The sequence below is a fragment of the Sebastes umbrosus genome, chromosome 11, assembly GCF_015220745.1.
Source record: "Sebastes umbrosus isolate fSebUmb1 chromosome 11, fSebUmb1.pri, whole genome shotgun sequence".
Taxonomy (NCBI): domain Eukaryota; kingdom Metazoa; phylum Chordata; class Actinopteri; order Perciformes; family Sebastidae; genus Sebastes; species Sebastes umbrosus.
In genome coordinates, this window is record NC_051279.1 from 14,868,945 (window position 1) to 14,887,221 (window position 18,277).

At 40.8% G+C, this 18,277-nt stretch overlaps 1 protein-coding gene across 3 annotated transcripts; it reads right to left on the reverse strand.

Moving 5' to 3' along the window:
* Positions 1 to 5,524: 5,524 nt before the first annotated feature.
* LOC119497079 lies at positions 5,525 to 18,141 on the reverse strand. Of its 3 annotated transcripts, none has more exons than XM_037784894.1 (7): positions 17,955 to 18,141; positions 16,492 to 16,709; positions 12,232 to 14,600; positions 11,097 to 11,251; positions 10,679 to 10,744; positions 10,230 to 10,415; positions 5,525 to 10,043 (listed from the first exon to the last, which is right to left on the reverse strand). In XM_037784894.1, the coding sequence occupies exons 3-7, from the start codon at positions 12,990 to 12,992 to the stop codon at positions 8,740 to 8,742; spliced, it is 2,472 nt and encodes an 823-aa protein (XP_037640822.1). In that variant the 5' UTR covers positions 12,993 to 14,600; positions 16,492 to 16,709; positions 17,955 to 18,141; the 3' UTR covers positions 5,525 to 8,739. The 3 variants fall into 3 exon arrangements, with proteins under 3 accessions (XP_037640822.1, XP_037640823.1, XP_037640821.1); XM_037784895.1 differs by lacking the exon at positions 17,955 to 18,141 and adding an exon at positions 16,873 to 17,087; XM_037784893.1 differs by lacking the exon at positions 17,955 to 18,141 and having other exon boundaries at positions 16,492 to 17,089.
* Between the last annotated feature and the right edge of the window lie 136 nt (positions 18,142 to 18,277).

Genomic DNA, 18,277 nt, shown 5'->3' on the forward strand with positions numbered 1-18,277 from the left:
AGGCTGAGGACTTTCCCCCAGGCTGCATAAATACCTGATGTTTTATAGGCCTATTATATACAATCCAAGGAATATTAAGTATTTTTGTTATTTTGGCTATAACTAATAATGTTGTGATCTTTTATTCTGTCACTTTGTGTTAGTAATTAAATATTAATTAGGGTTAAGCACAGGCCATAGCCTATACTTTGAATTATGCTAAATTAGTATAATAATTAGTATAGTATTAGTTAGTTAGTATAGTAAAATAGTATAGTATAATAGTTAGTATAGTATAATAGCAAAGTATTAGTTAGTTAGTATAGTATTAGTGTAGTATAATAGTTAGTATAGTATTAGTTAGTTAGTATAGTATAATAGTTAGTATAGTATAATAGTAAAGTATTAGTTAGTTAGTATAGTATTAGTGTAGTATAATAGTTAGTATAGTATTAGTTAGTATAATATAATAGTTAGTATAATATTAGTTAGTATAGTATAATAGTTATTATAGTATTAGTTAGTTAGTATAATAGTAAGTATAGTATAATAGTTAGTACAGTATTAGTTAGTTAGTATAGTATAATAGTATAGCATAGCCAATACTAATATACTATGTATATAGCATAGCTATGAGCAGCTTTGTCTTTGTCTTACTGACTAATATACTATATACATAGTATATAGTATATTAGTCAGTAAGTATAGTATATTAGTATAGTGTACCCGATACTAATATACTATATACAATGTATATAGTATATTAGGGTATATATATATATAATATACTATATAGCATTAATATGCTATATAGTATATTATATACATAGTATATAGAATATCAGTGATGAATATACTATAAAAGTAGTGTAAAGAAATATGTGTACGAATAAATAATAGACTATAAATTGTTTGTGATAAATATTACTACCAAAATAAATTGTATTCAGGGGACATAATGATCTCGGTTCTCTTTCCCATTCGTTTGTCTGTGTAGTTTGTAACTATATAATATAGACTATATTCACAAGAAGTGCTTCATGAAACCAAGAGTTTGTAATTTCATTTATCATCCTTTCAATCAATCAGTCAGTCAAACTTTATTTGTATAGCACCTTTCATGGTGCTATGTGTGGACCGTGAAAACAACAGAAAAGATAAAAAATAATCCAATAATTTGATGATTGGTACGAATGCACACGGGACAACGAAATGATGAAAATGTAATAAAATTAAATTAAAAGCTATAATAACAGTGATAGTAGTAAAACAGCATGAAGTAAAAACTACATTAATAAAATAACTATAAAATATAATAAAAACACAAATACATTAAAATAAGTGAATCAAATAATAAAATTATAACCATTCTTAATCATAGGCCTGGCTGAATAGGTAGGTTTGATGTTTTCGTTTAAAGATTTCAACACTTCCAGCAGCTCTCAGATCCTCAGGCAGACTGTTCGAGTGGTTCGCAGCATAATGGCTTAAAGGTCCCATATTATGCTAATTTTCAGGTTCATACTTGTATTTTGTGTTTTCTACAAGAACATGTTTACATGCTGTAATGTTAAAAAAAAACTTTATTTTCCTCATACTGTCTGCCTTAATATGCCTGTATTTACCCTCTGTCTGGAACGCTCTGTTTTAGCTAATTTCAATGGAATTGCAACAGGATTGTGTTGCTAGGCAACAGTTTGGGTCCATGTGTACTTCCTGTCAGCTGATGTCATTTACATACACTGCAAACAGAAATAAGCTGGGACACATTAAGAATGTTTACGTTTAAAACCATTTAATGGTCTAAATATTGTATATTTGTGACATCACAAATGGACAGAAATCCTGACGGCCTTTTTCAAACGCACAATTTCTGAATACGGGCTGTGTGTGTTTTTCTGTATATTGAACATTTCAATACTTTCACAGTATTTATATGGCACTTAAACCTGCTTTATACCTTAACAGACATGACAAGCTCACTTTTTACAATATGGGATCTTTAAAGCTTTCAGTCACAAACACATCCATAACTCTGAGGGTTAAAAAAAACAAAACATAGCAACAATAAACAAAACAAGTCACATACATTTCTCAAGGCACTCAAGTTAAATAGGACTTCTCTTGACCTCTCTTCCTGGTCTCTCCTGTTCCTCCATCCCAACAACAGATCTACACAATTAAGCCATTTTAAAAGTGATCATGCTGCAAATCAACAAACTCCATTACCAGATCAATATGATGATTAAGAATTATAAATAAAGAGAAAGCTGAGAGAAAAGTCGTGGGGAATTCAACCTCAGGCTAAATCATAATTTTATCATCACACACAGATTTGATTCAGTCATTATAATCACAAAGATGTGAATAATTTCAGCTCTGTGCTCTGATATCTGAGGATGGTAATCACGCCTGGGTTAGGATGCAGAATCTTTTACTCAGGACCATCAAAGGCCCTGAATGCCTCACATCCATTTGCAATTTGAATATTAATTTATCTTTTATAACAAATTTGCAGTCTTTCAGCTACAGTCAGTGTCATAAACCGAGCATAATTCAGTGTGAAAATGGGGTTTCACTTTATATACTTAGATATATGACACATTAATATGAATGGTGACAGGTGTTTGATAGTGTGGGCAGCTTATCTTATAAATTAAAAGACATTTTGAGTAAAAGGTTTCATGCAGGTTTTGTCTCAGACAGAGCCGAGGAGCTACTGAACCTCCTGGTGGTGAAATGTGAAAATTACAATGATAAAGCATCAGTGGCAGCCAAACCAGCGCCTAAATCAAACATAATATTTTCTGTTCCCTTTGTGGACCTCCTGTAAAAATGATTTCTGTATCAGTTCAATGTCACCGTCTGCTCTTTTATTTAAGCCCTCATACATCTCAGTGCAATAAATGTATTCGCAGGAGGGTTTAATTATGAGCTCCATAGCCTTCACCTCGCTCCGAGGATCCAGCAGGTACAATATGATATAACTCTGCACTCAGATGGTCTGGAGCTGTGAATTATATGAAGACAAATTTCGCCTTTTCATTTCATTTAAAAGCACAGTTGTCCACTCCCAATGGCGCTGTATGGCCGTAATGTGGCTTATACAATATCTCACATCCTGATGTGGGATTTTATCATGGAGCCACTCTGTGTGCTCACTAACCTACTGAAGACTAAAAGCCTTTTTGTTAATATAGAGAGCCGCTGCTTCTGGTTTGACCCCTTATATATAAAACATTAATTTTGTCTCGTGATTAATTTAGGATCTCAATTTCATAACATGTTGCCTCTGACAAACATGTGAGTCTGGTCTGTCATATGTCAGACACATGTGTCAGACCAGTCTGGGCCTAAAGGGAAGTATTTTGCAAACATAGTCACCCTAAGATGTTTTCTGTAAAAATCAGCGACAAGTAACATAAAATGTTGTAGAGTGAGCAATGACAAGATTTTAAATACATTTCAGGTCCAACAGTCATCAGTGAATTTTACAGTAACATCTCTGTGTGACCAGTGGCAGAATGTAGCAAGCGAAATCTAGTACTAAAGCCTAATTATGTGCAGTTTTGAGGTACTTTACTTGAGTATTTCTACTGTATACTTTCACTCTACTATAATTCAGAGGGAAATGTTGTACTTTTACTCTAACAGTAACTTCACAGATCAAGATTTTACAGAACATATGGGTTTGTAAAATATGATGCATTGTTGTAGATTCAACTGCTCAACAACATATATATATATATATATATATATATATATATATAGTTAAAACTAGCTGCACCTCGACCAGCTTCAACAGTAAAATGCTATGTACATATGAATACATCAGTATAAATAATCCACTAATATAATTTGTAATACACAGTAATACTAATTTTCCACTTTATGAATACTTTTGCTTTATACATCAATACTGTAAGTGCATTTTGCTCATAATACTTATTATTCTCACTGCAGGACCTTTACTTGTAATTGAGTATTTTTATTTTTGCAGTCTTCTCACTTTTACTTAAACCTATAGGCAGAATATTTTTGGCATCATTGGGTAAAATTTCCATAATAATCTTTCAGCATATTGTAATTCAAGTGTTCTGAGAGAAGACTAGATTTCTGCACCTCCTCATGGATCTGTTTTCAGGCTTTAAAAAATCTAGCCTGTGACGAGAGACTTTGGCCAATCACAGGTCATTTCAGAGAGAGAGCGTTCCTATTGGCTGTTCATTCAACGGAGGCAGCTGTCAATCAGTCGAGAACTCCGATCAAACGGTCAAACTAGGCAGCACTGATCAAATATGAATCAATATTCTGTTATTGTAATGTCTTTTGCTTTCCTCAAATGTTCTCAGAAACATCTTGTAGTGTACTGTTTGGCTGTAAAATGAGAAAGTTTGCTCCGGCTGGTGGGCGGTGCTTGGTATTTCCTCAACTGATCTCAACATGACTGCCGGGTCACAAATTTTCTCATTTCACAAGTAAACAGTACACTACAAAATGTTTCTGAAAACATTTGAGGAGAGAAATAGGCATTACAGTAACAGAATATTAATTCATATTTGATCAGCGCTGCCTAGTTTGACCGTTTGATCAGAGTTCGCGAGTGATTGACAGCTGCTCAGAGACGGCAGGCTCCAGCTCGGCTCTGATTGGTTGTTTTCCTCTGGTCTGGGAAATCTTGCAGATGCCATTAGGGGCACCGGAGGACATCAGAGGCACATGATTTTTGTTCAGATTACCTGTCTCATGCACTACTGTCAGGATATAGTGAGCGTTTTATAAAAAATACTTTTTTTAATCATATTTGCTCCATTTCTACCCACTGCTGCTTTGACTAGAAGATCCAAATAGTTTTCTTTGTGAAGTTTGAAAGGCCTAATGGTTGAGGAATATCTTAAAATATTCCATACTAATATAAGAATGTATACCAATAACACTGAATGACAGAAAACAGTGCATTGGTTTGATAATATTGATAATAATAATATTAATGACAGAGGTTGGAGGTGTCCTGACCATTTATAATAATAATAATAACAGTAATAAATAAAATGAAATATAGTATAATAATAGAGTGCAGGGATGATATATATCTGTAGGCCAACCAGGAAGTTAGCAACTCCCTCGCCAAAAAAACAATGGGATTTTTCTATTGGGTTTTGGATTATTGCAGAAAATAAGCTCTGTGGCAAACACACGTTTATGATACTTACACGTTTTGTTCAGCAAGATAATCGTCACAAATGAGCACCACTTTTATGATTTGCCTTTTTTAAAAGCTTCAAAATTCACAAGTGGGATATTTATTGGCGTGTTTCATAACGTAGAACAAAATCTAAAATCTCTTAAACTTTAACCACAGACCTTATTTCAGGCATCTAACCAAAAACCCATTAAAATAAAACATTGACTTTCAGACGAGGGAAACGGAAGTGATAAATTGCTAACTCATTTCCAGGTTTTAGGACTCAATCCTGTAGCACTCTATACTTAATAAATAATAATTCAAGGACATTAATGGAAGAAATTCACACCCTATAACACATTTTTTTTCCACCAACTTTATTATACAAATTCTTTGTAAGTCACTGTCGTATCCGAGGGGATCAATGCATTGAACAATAACAAAAGGGTTGTTTCGAAATTTATAGGCATGAAAATAAATCCATGAATTTCATTACTGGACACGGTCCCTACCTGTCCGTACAATTTACTGTTAGTAATGTGTTAACATTTCAGGTGGCCATTAACCATCCTCTATCTAAATGAATTCATAATGGTAAAAACACACACCATATTCATTCATTTCTCTCTGATAACTAGCTTTTTAGCTTACTTGCCTGCGTGTCAGTTCTCAGTTGTGAAAAATAAACATCCCCTGTCGTCTTGTAGGAGGCTATGACAATAGAAAGACAACAAAATGCTATGAGTTTGGCACTGTACAATTCATTAAATATACTAACACATAATCTGCTGAATCCTCAAATTAATGTCGAAGAGATCACTGAAAATATTCTGATTGTACTAGCTATACAAAATACAATACTTGCACAAATTAGATTAACCATTTATAAAAGTGTGATGATGAGCTTCGATGGATATATGGCTTGTGAGATATTACAGACTTTGCTACAGACCTTTTGTGGCTCTATTAAAAAAATCTAATACTACTGTATGTCACCTGTCCTAGTTCCCTGAAAAAGACGCTCAAAGCTTCCCATTAGACCTCCGCTTTTCTCCAATAAACATTCATCCGAACACACACACATTATGGCATCATGGGTTTAGTGTGTACAACCCATGTTATTGGGTCAGGCTGCTCCAGTCTGGTTAATAACTCCCGAACACATCTGTCCCAAACACCGTCGTCTACACATACGTTTAGAAGGCTGCAGATTTTTTCAATAGATATTTTTGTACCCGAGTGGAAACCTAAGTAATCACTTGAGATCAAGAAGTCGTAAGGCCGATGTCTAGGCACAGTACATACAGCTGGAAATATTGGCCATATCATAAGCGTCGATGACCTTCAAATCCAGGCATATTCTGTAACTGCCTCTCAATGAAATGGAGCTGGCATGCATCAAGATCTGGAACGTTTTTAAAAACTTTATGACCAGATGTATGAAAAAAACCAACTAGTCGTGAGAATGCTAGTTATCTAAAAACAATAAACACTTAAATCCCACCAAGTAAAAGAACATCACATCATAAGATAATTGTTAATAATAACCATAACAGTTATAATAATTATTAATAATAATACACTCCATCATATTCATAACAACTACATTGAGCACTGTGTATAGGAAGATTGTCCGAATGAAATCTGTGTTTCTGTTGATCAGTATTTCATCTCTGTATCCGTTCGCATGACTGAACAAAAAAATCAAGCAGTAACAAGTTCCTCCTTTGACTTCATGTTGATAAAAAACTCTCAATACAGTACCCTCCATTGATCAGTCCCACCGTCAGCCGTGCTCGTATACAGAATGTAAACCTTGAGGACACGATACAAAGTTTGTATCTGGTGCAAATATCAGGGGATAGATTTGTGCAAAGTTTGTTTTTTTTGTCTCTGTTTCTCTTTGAACTGTGCTTAAATGGCTCTTGTTTTTTGTACACATTAATACTTAATACATCATGACAATATCAACACAAAATCAAGAGAAAGAGATAGTATTTCATATGGACCACAGATATCACATACTACAGTATATAGGATAGGATAGCCCTTAGTATTGATAAGCGTTGTTATTGATGAAGATTTTTTTTTTATATTTTCTTTTTTTTTTTTACTGGCTGAAGTGCGTTATGATACAGCAAGGTCTTCCTCTTGAGGATGGCGAGGGCTTCCCAACCATCCGAGTCTCTTATTGAGCCACGCAGGAGAAAGGCCTCAGGTCGCCCTCTCGCTCCTGACTCAGAGGGGTGTGTGTGTTTTTTTGGCTTGCTCTGAAGCCAATCCTTTGACTGTACAAAATATCACTGACTTGTATAATTTGTCACCTGGTGAGAATAATAAAATGGTGATTGTCAGACCAGCTTCCTCTGTGGTATTTTATTTGTATCTCCATAAATGGCTTTGAAGGACAGTTGTGTAAGTGCAACCTCTGCGTCACCGTCTATTCATTTGTGCTCTGTAGAAAAAACCTTTGCTCTTCGCTCGTAACCTGCGTTAAAGCAAGTTATTGGTAAACTGAACACATGTTGACTCGTCTATGTCAAGATATTTTTTGTAATAACGTGACAGGTGGCTCTATATTATTAGGTAGCCCATTGTTTTTACAGTTAAGTCCTGATCTATAGATGGGATCCTTAAGGGGAAACTCACCCATAATGTAATGAAACACCAGTGATCAGAGTGTGAGTCCCTCTGGGGGTTTGGGTCTAAGGTCACATGGAAAACTAGGCAACCCAGGCGTCAGATCGGTAATGTGGGTCCACGGTTTAAAAATCGGGCGCGGAGTCCTGCCAACGGTGTCAGGCTGTTGTGTCCCAGTCAGAAACAGCCCCCACCTTGTCCGCTCATTTATACAGGAAGCAACAAAAATCAGTTCTGTCTCCCCATGTGTCAGGATGACGTTGAGTGTCAGTGTTCATTCACACTCGTCTGGTCCACCGGGCTTCTCACCCATGAGGTTCAGTTTAATAAATCATTGTCGGCGAGAGCTGAGCAGGTTGACAGTCCAGCAGGTAGTCGGCTCTATTCTCTATTGAATTCAGTGATATAATATCCCGCATGCTTCTCCTCTTCATCCACCTCTTGTGTCCTATTCTTCTGACGATATATCTATACATATATATATCTATATCTATATATATCTATATCTATATCTATATATCATCTCGTTCCCTATCTAATATGGCTCCTGAGTACTTTTTGAAAAACATATATAAAAACAAAATTATGAACGACACTTCTGTTGATTTTGTTTCACCCTTCCCGTCAGTCTTTCTACAAGTAATGGCACCGCTGTATATGGCAATATGGCAAATTTTGTTACAAAATATGGCTGATGCAGGCTATCACATAATTAGAACAGATATTCCCCACCTAAATTTTTAATTAAGTAATCATATTTAAGCTATTTAATTACAAGATAACACTAATTTGAATAGCCTAAACACGTTATACTGTTACTATGCTATATACTTCTAGTTGTATTTCTTGTAGTTGTATCTCTAATAGTTAAATGCAGAAGGGTGATCTATTCCCATGCCTATGATGAGGGGTAAACTCTACATTAGGCACAAACCTCACACCGTCACCTCATTTTTACTCCCCGTCCTGATCCCCTGACTCCCTCCTGCACTTCCTGCTGACCCCCCCTGACCGCCTCCTCCTGGTATGAAATGTAGCTGCTCGATGGTGTTCTGCCTCTTCGCTGCGAAAGCCATCCTCCTGGCGCTGTGGCCCCCTAGTGTTCCCGTTCCCATGACTACCCCCGCCCCGGGCATCTCCCCCGCCCAGCCCATGCCCCCGCTCATGGCCGTGCTCCTCTCCTGCTCCCGTCCGGACGTGGGGTGAGAGTTCATCTTGATCATGTGGTGGCGGTCGAGGGAGGGCGTGGCGCAGACGTTCTGCTGGGACTGGGCCTTCTGCTGGCGAGGCAGCGTGGGGACGGCACCTCCTGTGTTGGCGTATGGATCTACGACCCCCATCCCGCCGGGCCCCATTCCGCCGGGCCCCATTCCGCCGGGCCCCATCCCGCCGGGTCCCATCCCGCCGGGCCCCATCCCGCCGGGCCCCATCCCGCCGGGCCCCATCCCGCCGGGTCCCATCCTATCTTCCAAATGGTCCGGAGACATGAGGAGCCGTTCCTGCCTGTCCTGCCTGTCCCCTCTGTCCTGCCTGTCCCCTCTGTCCTGCCTGTCCCCTCTGTCCCCTCTGTCCTGCCTGTCCCCTCTGTCCTGCCTGTCCCCTCTGTCCTGTCTGTCCCCTCTGTCCTGCCTGTCCCCTCTGTCCTGTCTGTCCTGCCTGTCCCCTCTGTCCTGCCTGTCTCCTCTGTCCTGCCAGTCTCCTCTGTCCTGCCTGTCTCCTCTGTCCTGCCTGTCTCCTCTGTCCTGCCTGTCTCCTCTGTCCTGCCTGTCCCCTCTGTCCTGTCTGTCCTGCCTGTCCCCTCTGTCCTGGGGCTTCCTGGTGAGGGTCTGCGTGTTGGAGTTCTTGTTGGAGGCAGCCATGGCTTTGTAGTACTGGTGTTGCTGGTTCTTGGACATCCTGGAGAGTGTCCCCGTGTTGCCAGGGACGTCACCCATGTTGAGCAGCGGGTCGGTGGGTTTAACCTTCCTCGGCTTGGAGAGAGTGTCGTAATTGGGGTTGTACTGAGGCTCCAGAGGGGGATCCAGAGGGTACGGATTGGGGGTGGGTGAGGCAGGCATGCCAGAAGGCGGCGGCGGGATCCAGGGACGTACTGCATGTCTGGGGAGGGTTCCTCTCCCACTGAGGGTGTAGTCTCCACCCCAGTGGAGGTGGTGCTGAGAGGACTGCAGGGCCGGCTGGGCCGTGTGAGGCCGGCGCTTGGTGGTGCAGTAACCAGACGAGTACTCATCAAGACCTTTCTCTGGAAGGCAAACAAAATTTCTCTGAATTGTTTATCACCACAGTAAATAGCATCAGCACATAAATGACGCATCCTGCACTTTGCGCCCTAGTGTCAAGAGTGTCACCGTACTCTATGAAACTGCTGCGAGGGGAGAGAGAGGCCGCTACATTTTTGTCCTCATTTCTGGAAAATGAAGGTACTTACCGAGGCGTTTGAGCGAGGAGTATCTGTTGAGCTCCGGCTTGGTGGCGCTCTCATAGGAGGGCGGCAGCTGAGCCAGGTTGTGCAGGGAGTGGTGGAAGGCGGGCTGGGATTTGGTGTTGTTGTGTTTACTGGAAAGCAGGGTGCCCCCAGCTGCCAGCTGAGCGTTGTTCATTCGAGGGGTGCGTTCTGCAGAGACCACAGGGAGAAAACGACTGTGTGTTAAATGAGATTTGCTCCTCTGGATATAGCGCGCTGCACGTAGCTGTGTGTGAATCTGCTAACGTTCACTGGAACAGACAGATTTTAACTCAACAAGCAACCAGAGATCTGATAATCATTATTATTGTTGGGATGAATGAGTCCCTCTTCTGAGCTTAAACCAAACTGAACAAAGTAAATGAAGCATCGTGGTGATTACATGTCATTTACATAGGAGCCAGCTGCCTTACCGATAGTTGCCGTGTGTTTGGGGCTGGTGCCTGAGGAGTGGATGAAATTGTGCTGCAAATTGCCCACTGCAAGTCAAAAGAACATAAGGTAATCAGCTCAAAATGGATGTCAGGCAGTTTCCAGTTCAATGGTCCTTTAACATAAAAAGATCTACGCAACTATAGACATTTATGTATCTGCATTAATTCACCCTCACATGCACAACATCATCATGTAAAGCATACATATTTTAAAATCTCCAGATTCCTGTTCTTTTTATTCTACAAAGATATCTCGATGGTGGGACACAGAAAACAACCTGCATCCACATGCAGACGTGACAAACACGATGCGCCTCGGCACACCGAGGATGCAGTTACAAAAGCTTCTGATTGTGCCTCTGATTGTGCTATTCACTCATGCTGTAAAAACTCTCACATCTGTTGTCCTTGCTGGGCAGTCCTGGGGCGTAGAGATTTTTCGGAGGTCTCCCCAGTGTCCCCTGTCCGTCCCCTACAGGCAGAGCCACGCTGTTGTTCCTCTCATCCTGCTGGACTGGACTCGACTGGTGCCGCAACATGTCAACCAGCGCTCTAATGGTGGAACAAGCACAAGCAGAAGGGAAGCACAAGATGAAATCGCCTTCTTTTAAAAGCAGACACTGGTTGATGGGTAAAACTTTTATTTTAGAATCAGTATTATTATTGTTATTATTCTATTTATATATACGTAATATCCTCTTATCTTACATGTTTTTATCTTATATGTTTTATATATGTTATACCTTCTCATCTTATTTGTTCTTATTTTATATGTTATTATCATATATGTCTGTTTTTTGTTTTTATTTGAAGCACATTGAGTCGACGCCTGTCGTATGAAATGTGCTATATAAATAAAATTGGATTTATTTGATTGATTTACAATAAACTATAGCTCAAATTCATGAAGTTATGCTTAGTCGTCTATGTTTTAGGACTCACACTTTTGTGATGAGTGTCTTTTCAGTCATTATCAATATTGTCCACAAGGTATTATTTAGGTAACAGATCAATCATATTCATGTGAGGATGAATGTAAGTCATTTGATTTCAGATCAATTTAATTTAAACATTTACTGTATTTAAATTGTGAAGGAATCAGTATTTTTCACAATCACTCTTATGTACAGCGATGAATCTGTTACTGTACTTGAAAAAAATAGCACTATTAATCATTTGCATTCTTTAAAGATCAATCAAACGCTCTATATCTGTTTACAACCATCCCCCGACTACTGAAGCCCAAGATAGAAAACTGCAACCTGTACAAAAATCAAAATGCATTATTGCCAAGATATAGGAGATAAAAAGCCCAGAGGAATCAAAACAAGCATGAATCCTGCAGCAGCCACTCGATGAAGATCAAATATGTTTCATCTGATGACTAACAAACATCATTCTGAGCCCAGGATGATGAATCTGGGCCATTTATGGAGTCCTGAAACCCTAATTTCATTACAGCATTCATACATTGAATGAAGTAACACATCCAGCAGCGAGAGGTGATGACAAAATAGGTTTCAAAGCCTCACCTGGGCATGTTGAGGTCCCTTTGGTTGGCTTCCTGTTGCACCTTGTTGAAGACCACCTTGATGCCCACAGCGACGGCCACCATGAACACAATCACGCCTCCGATGACGAAGCCCGTGTTGTGGCTCTGCTGCTTCAGCGGATCAAAGTCTACGTTGGGATCATCTGGTAGCACCATGGTTTCTGTCTGCGGCTTGGCCCAGTCCGGAGAGTAGTAGTTCTTACAGTTCTCCTGATCCAGCTGCCGGCTGCGCTCCGGGCAGCAGAAGCGGTAGTGGCAGGTTCCACAGCAGAAGATGAAGGAGTCCTTGGAGCAGTTGAAAGCGCTGTCAAAGTGTCCCATGACATCATAATAACCCCGACATACATCTATCCATATATCCATCATGCGGGGTTTTATGGGCGCTACCTGGGCGGCGCCCAAGGGAGGTGCGAGGGCCTCTGATGAGGTCACATTCTTAGGGAACATGACCTGGGGAAGGGGTCTCGGAGGCGTCTCCAGAACTCCCTCTGAGATTTCTGGAAGCTTCTCAGGGGCTTTGGTCCTGCCTTGGAGAGCAGCTGGCCTGATGTTGGCCTGCATGGCGAGGAGCAGGAGCGAGGGGTTGGGGTCAGCCTCGGGCTGCTCGGTGAAAGGCTTCCCTGAGCGGTCTGTGTGCTGAGGAGGGGGCGACGGAGAGGTCTCCGCAACAGCGGTGAGCGGGGCAGCAAGGAGGGAGAGCAGGGAGACAGCGAGGACTCGGAGAGTGGTGGTGGGCGTCATTTTTTACATGACTAAGAGATCTATTTTCTGTTGTTGAGTCAATGCAGTTACAACGCTGTATCCGCTTTTGCAGTTTAGCCCACTAAAATGGCATGTGAAATATTCAAGTAGCATGTACAACCTACTGGATATTGATGATGTATCAGTCGTCTCATTCAGCAATGCTGGATGATGAAATCTGAAGCCTGCTTTTTGTTTTGTCAGAGTATTTATACGGTGTAATATTAGAAGAGGTCTGCCTCTATCAAAAACAGTTGGTAGGTTTCAATAATTGTCGATAATGGTATGAAAATGGTTTTAATTTGCTGCTAGAAAGCAACTCTGAATGCGTAATAACTTCATCGTTTGCCCTCTCAAGTCTAGAACACTAAAATGGATGCAGCTTTGTAAAAAGGACAAATTGAAAACAACAATCTTCATGCTTTTAGTCCTTAATGCCCTGTTCTACTCTTCCCTCTGAACAAAAGAACAAATATCTGACGTTCTGCTGGGTGGAATTAATTTTTGTAACCACGAAGGGCTGGTAAAAAATTTGTAGCAAGGATTTTCAGTAAAATATGGCAGTCCTATACATTCCTGTGCTGATCGTGGCACTTGAACAATAGTCTATGGCCAGTGTTTTATCAAATGTAAACGGTTATATCGGTTTTGTTCATTCCTGGAGGACTATTTCAGTCTGGCACTACATACATTCAGAATTGGCACTTATTTAAGATGTTCTTTTCTGAAAAAAAATGTATGAAATCTATAATACTTTCATATATTTTGAGTTTATCTGCATTGTAAACAATCAAATAGGATTAAGAGATGAAAACTGTCTATTAATGATGCCTAGTTTCTCCATGTTAACTGGTTCTAGGCACTCGTCACGTCTTTATGCACCGTGTACTTTATCTCCGTCTTCTCTATGGCTGGATTAATAATATGCATCCGTAGTCGCCTGGCACGGACTGTAACTGTGATTGGGCTGGGGGGTGATAATGAGGGAGGCTCAGCTCAAGTGCTAGAAGACTGTAACAGCTGAAAATCAGGAGTAAGCATAAACCAAGGAAACGACTCCCAGCCTGTGAAACACACTGCAAAATGAGGCAAACGTCACAGATTTTTAAATGCTCTCTATTCAGCTTTTAGGCACACAAAAAGTTCACTAATTAGATATGAACTGGATGGCACATTGCGTCTCCGTGTGACATGTCTCTCTCTCTAAGTAAAATTATTCCTGATTTGTCTCCGAGGTTCAAAGAATATCACTTTTGTTGAGAAATATGTAAATGTGTGAAGTTATTGTGTTGGAGGTGTTGGCAATAATAGACAGAGGCAGATCTGTCTCCCACAGAAATTATAATTATATGTAATTATCAAAAACGTCTCTATCTGTGGCGGAGAATGTAGGCACAGATGGGGGGGGGACAGAACGTTGAAATCACTGAGGGCTCCACTTGTTTCAGTTACATGCTCCTCTGACCTTCTGAGGAGAGTTCAGAGGAGGAAACACACAAAGGCAGATGGGTCTCCAACTGACTACAAAGTGTTCTTCTATCGCCTCTAAATGTTCTGCTTGATTCCCAGAATTGTCTTCGGGGTTTCAACAAACCTGGAACGAGTCCGCTGTAATACAAAACAAGAGGCGTGATTAGAAAATAACCCCACTTATGTGACAGAATCATTTTTATTAATTTGCATTATGTGCATTGTGAGAGAGTGTGTGTTTCGTTGCAGGAGCTCCTGAAAAGCCAGTGATGGAGAAAAGAGAGTGCGAGAGGCAGAGGGATAAATGCAGGGTAGGGATTTAAAATGAGCAAAGAGATTGTGGCGAGCGGGAAGAGCCAGAGGTATAGATGCAGAGACGACCATGAGTGGGAGGGCGGTGTGTGGGTGGGCACAGAATCAAGTACATTTCTCCCAGCACTTACCAATACAACACAGCACATCACACAAACAGCACCGCCAAACAGAGCTGCAAACACAGTCAATGCCACACACGAGAGGAATGCTAATGAAGACTATAAATCAGTTTAATAAAGGAGGAGAAACTGTAAAATAAAAGCTTTTTGTGTGCATGAGAGAGACTACATAGTAGGCTTTCTGTTTCTCTCTCCTTTATTCCCTCTTGCTCCCTCCTTCTCCTCTTTTCTCCCTCGTTCTGCCTTTCTCAGATTCTGTGCGTGGGTTGAGGCAGCTAACTCTCTCAGAATAGCAATGCAGCTCTGTCTGTGTGTGAGTGAAAGAGGCAGTGAAAGAGAAGGGGAGGCAGAATCCAATCTGCACCCATTAGCCAAAACCAGATTTCAAAGTCACACATCTGCCCCGTCTCTTGCTCGACGAGATGACACCGACGCCTCGCCGCCTTCAACTCCATCCATTACCATTATTTTCTGGTCTCATTTCATGAGGATTTTCTTGGCTAATGATGTCCAGACCAAATTAATGTGCAATTACAGCTTTCTAACAATGAATGAGATTTAAAATTGAAAAAAACATGGAGTGTCAGTCCTCATGCACCCAAAAGGCGTGAATATCACATCCTTCCAGCAAAGTGACTCAACGTACAACTGATTTCCTGTAGGTATTTCCATACTGCAGCAGCACAGAGGATGGGAACTAAAGGGTGAAGGGCAACAACACACTCACAACTGTGTAGATGCATCCCTGAGTTATAGGCGGCCACTGAAGGGAGAACAAACCATTTGCGTAGATTCCTTTTCATTGCAAGCTATTGTACCAAAGCAAATGAACCCTTTACTTTCACTGCAAAGGATGCTGACCAGCTGTGCAGAAGGAGACTGTGCATGCCACAATCTCAACAGGTGTTTGTTGGAAATGAAACAAAATGGCCTCTCTTTTTTTTTTTTTCTTTAGACACGCTGTTGCAAAAGAAAAAAAAAAAAAAAAAAAAAAAAAAAAGCACTGAATCAATGAAGGAAAAAGAAATCCTTAACACAAGTCATGTTGGTGATGCAAAAAAGACATTTAGATAACAGTGAAAGCAGTCAAATACATGCTGCGCAATGACTGCATTTGGACAACGACTCCTTAGAATAAAACCCATCCTTCATTAGGTTAATAAGTTGCAAGTTGCGATGAACAAGCATGCGGGTTATGGAAATGACTTGCATGTATCAGTAGGCTAAGAGTGCGTGGGTGTATCCGTGCCGGTGCGTGTTTCTCTCTGTGTGTGTGTGTGTGTGTGTGTGTGTGTGTGTAGTCCGGCTGGATGTCTTAATAACAATATGTTCCATAATGTCCCTGTCGATTAAAGTGTTTAAGTGATGAAAAACATGTCTGCCAAGCCTAAAGAAAAGCCTTTTCTGTGGCGCAGCTTTTCATCCAAATGTTTTGTTTGACATCCCTCCAGCACAGTGCAAAAAACACATTTATCCACACTAGACAAGAAACACACAAATGAAGGTATCAAACAGTTTTTGCGCGTATAATTCATTAGTTGTAGTGATGCATTAGTAAAAAAAAAAAGGTGCATAGTGTCGTGTCTGTGTCTTACCTGTGCGTTGCTGTGAGGTTTGGTGCTGGAGAGCTGTGGAGAGAGAGAGCCTGCGCACTGGATCTCAAGCGTTCCTCAGATGGCAGCCTGTTATTGTGGCACAGGATGATCAGGACAGCTTGAACTGTTGCTGGATCCGACACCTGTTTTTTTTTTTTTTTTTAAATCACAAGTGCTGCAAATCGATGCGTCTCCATCAGGCTTTTAATCCATTATCACTGTAGGAGCAGCAGCAGAGAGAGAGAGAGAGAGAGAGACGAGGTGTTGTGAGATTTTCTGATACATGTGACAAAAGCGATGCAACTACATCAGAAAATTCCGTTTGTTGCAAGTTCTAGTGCAACTATCCGGGCAGTGCGTAGAAATGACAAAACGCGTCACCAAAAAGATGAACTTTTCTCCATCTAGAATCGACTGAAGCTGGTTCCCTTCATAATTTTCCAAGCGAGATCAGGTTAGACCGCCTAACTGACTGCGACTGGCCTGGCGGAGGTCCGCCGGTGGGGGAGCTCTGTGATTGGTCGCTCACTCTGGTGCTGATGAGACTCTCCTCACTCTAGTGCTGATGAGTCTCCAGCTCCGCGCTGCTCGTCGCTGATGCTCCATCATTAGGCCCATTCAACTGGTGGCGTTCATCTTTATTCCCCTCCATTTAATTTGCCTCTTTAATTGAATGACCCTGGAGACCCACATTTTACTCTCTCTCTGAGAAAAAAAACATCAGTCAGGAGTTTTTTTTTTTGCTACTGTTATTTCATAAAAGTAAAAAGGTTGAGATAATTATATAAAAAGTAAAATTAAATAAAAAATGTAATTAAAGCAGCAGGTAAAATTCAGCGGAAGACCTCCGAAATCCAAAGTGTGTTTTTCTTTGTGTGTGTGTGAGCGAGAGGAAAAAAGAGACACGGTTGCCACAGCAACTGTGTCATTATGTTGGTGGCAATTATGAAAGCGATGAAAACGGGGAAGGGGAGAGGATTGGCGCAAAAAAAGCTCCAACACTGAACGAAACTGTCCATTAGACCCGGAGCTGGTAATTCACAGATTTCTTAAAGCTGAAGACGAGCAGGGACAAGTTGGAAAAACGTAAAGGAGATGTGGTGTGATGGATGTAAGAGATGGAAGTTGTCACACACAGTTAACTGCCTCCTCACGATGCTCACATCCTCAACAGCACATGAATGAAACCGGATTTAGGTCTTTAGCTGAGGAACTTAGTGATCACACATTAGGCCTTCAGGATGAATCATAATTAATACCATTAGTGACAGGAAACCAGCATGCACTCCCTTTACACCGAACAGAACAAAGATTCACATCATTTAACAAAATACATTTCAAAGTGTTTGTGGATATGCTATGGAGGTGGATGCCAGGTGGGGAAGGAGGTAAGCACTTCCAAAACGGGGCTTGGGGAAGGTGTAAAGGGTTGTGTGGAGCCCCAGGTGTCTACTGATAATTACCTGCATGGCAGGTTGCTATTTCTACACAGGTGGGTGGGCTGCTGCATGTCTGCAGCAGAGGCTGGTGGAGCCCTTCATTAGATGGTCCGATGACGCTCTACCGGGTGCACTTTCACTCTCTGGTTTGCTGGGTTGGATGCAATTACTGATTTCCTCATAATGGTTATTCCATCACTGCAGAACAGGAGACCACTATAAACAAAAAAAGTGCTACGGTACGTCACTGAGCAGTAAAAGCAGAGGTTAGTATCCATTCTCAGCGGCTATTCTAATACGCACGCACCTATAATTGCAGAGCAGCTTTTACAATAATAAATAATTAT

What these genes read in the sequence shown, in the direction of transcription:
- LOC119497079 (XM_037784894.1), bottom strand. Translation starts at nt 12,992, where the DNA reads ATGACGCCCACCACCACTCTCCGAGTCCTCGCTGTCTCCCTGCTCTCC. An exon ending in GCCCAGCAAGGACAACAGAT is followed by an intron (nt 10,745 to 11,096) that starts GTGAGAGTTTTT and finishes TTTGACTTGCAG; the next exon opens with TGGGCAATTTGCAGCACAAT. An exon ending in CAAACACACGGCAACTATCG is followed by an intron (nt 10,416 to 10,678) that starts GTAAGGCAGCTG and finishes TGGTCTCTGCAG; the next exon opens with AACGCACCCCTCGAATGAAC.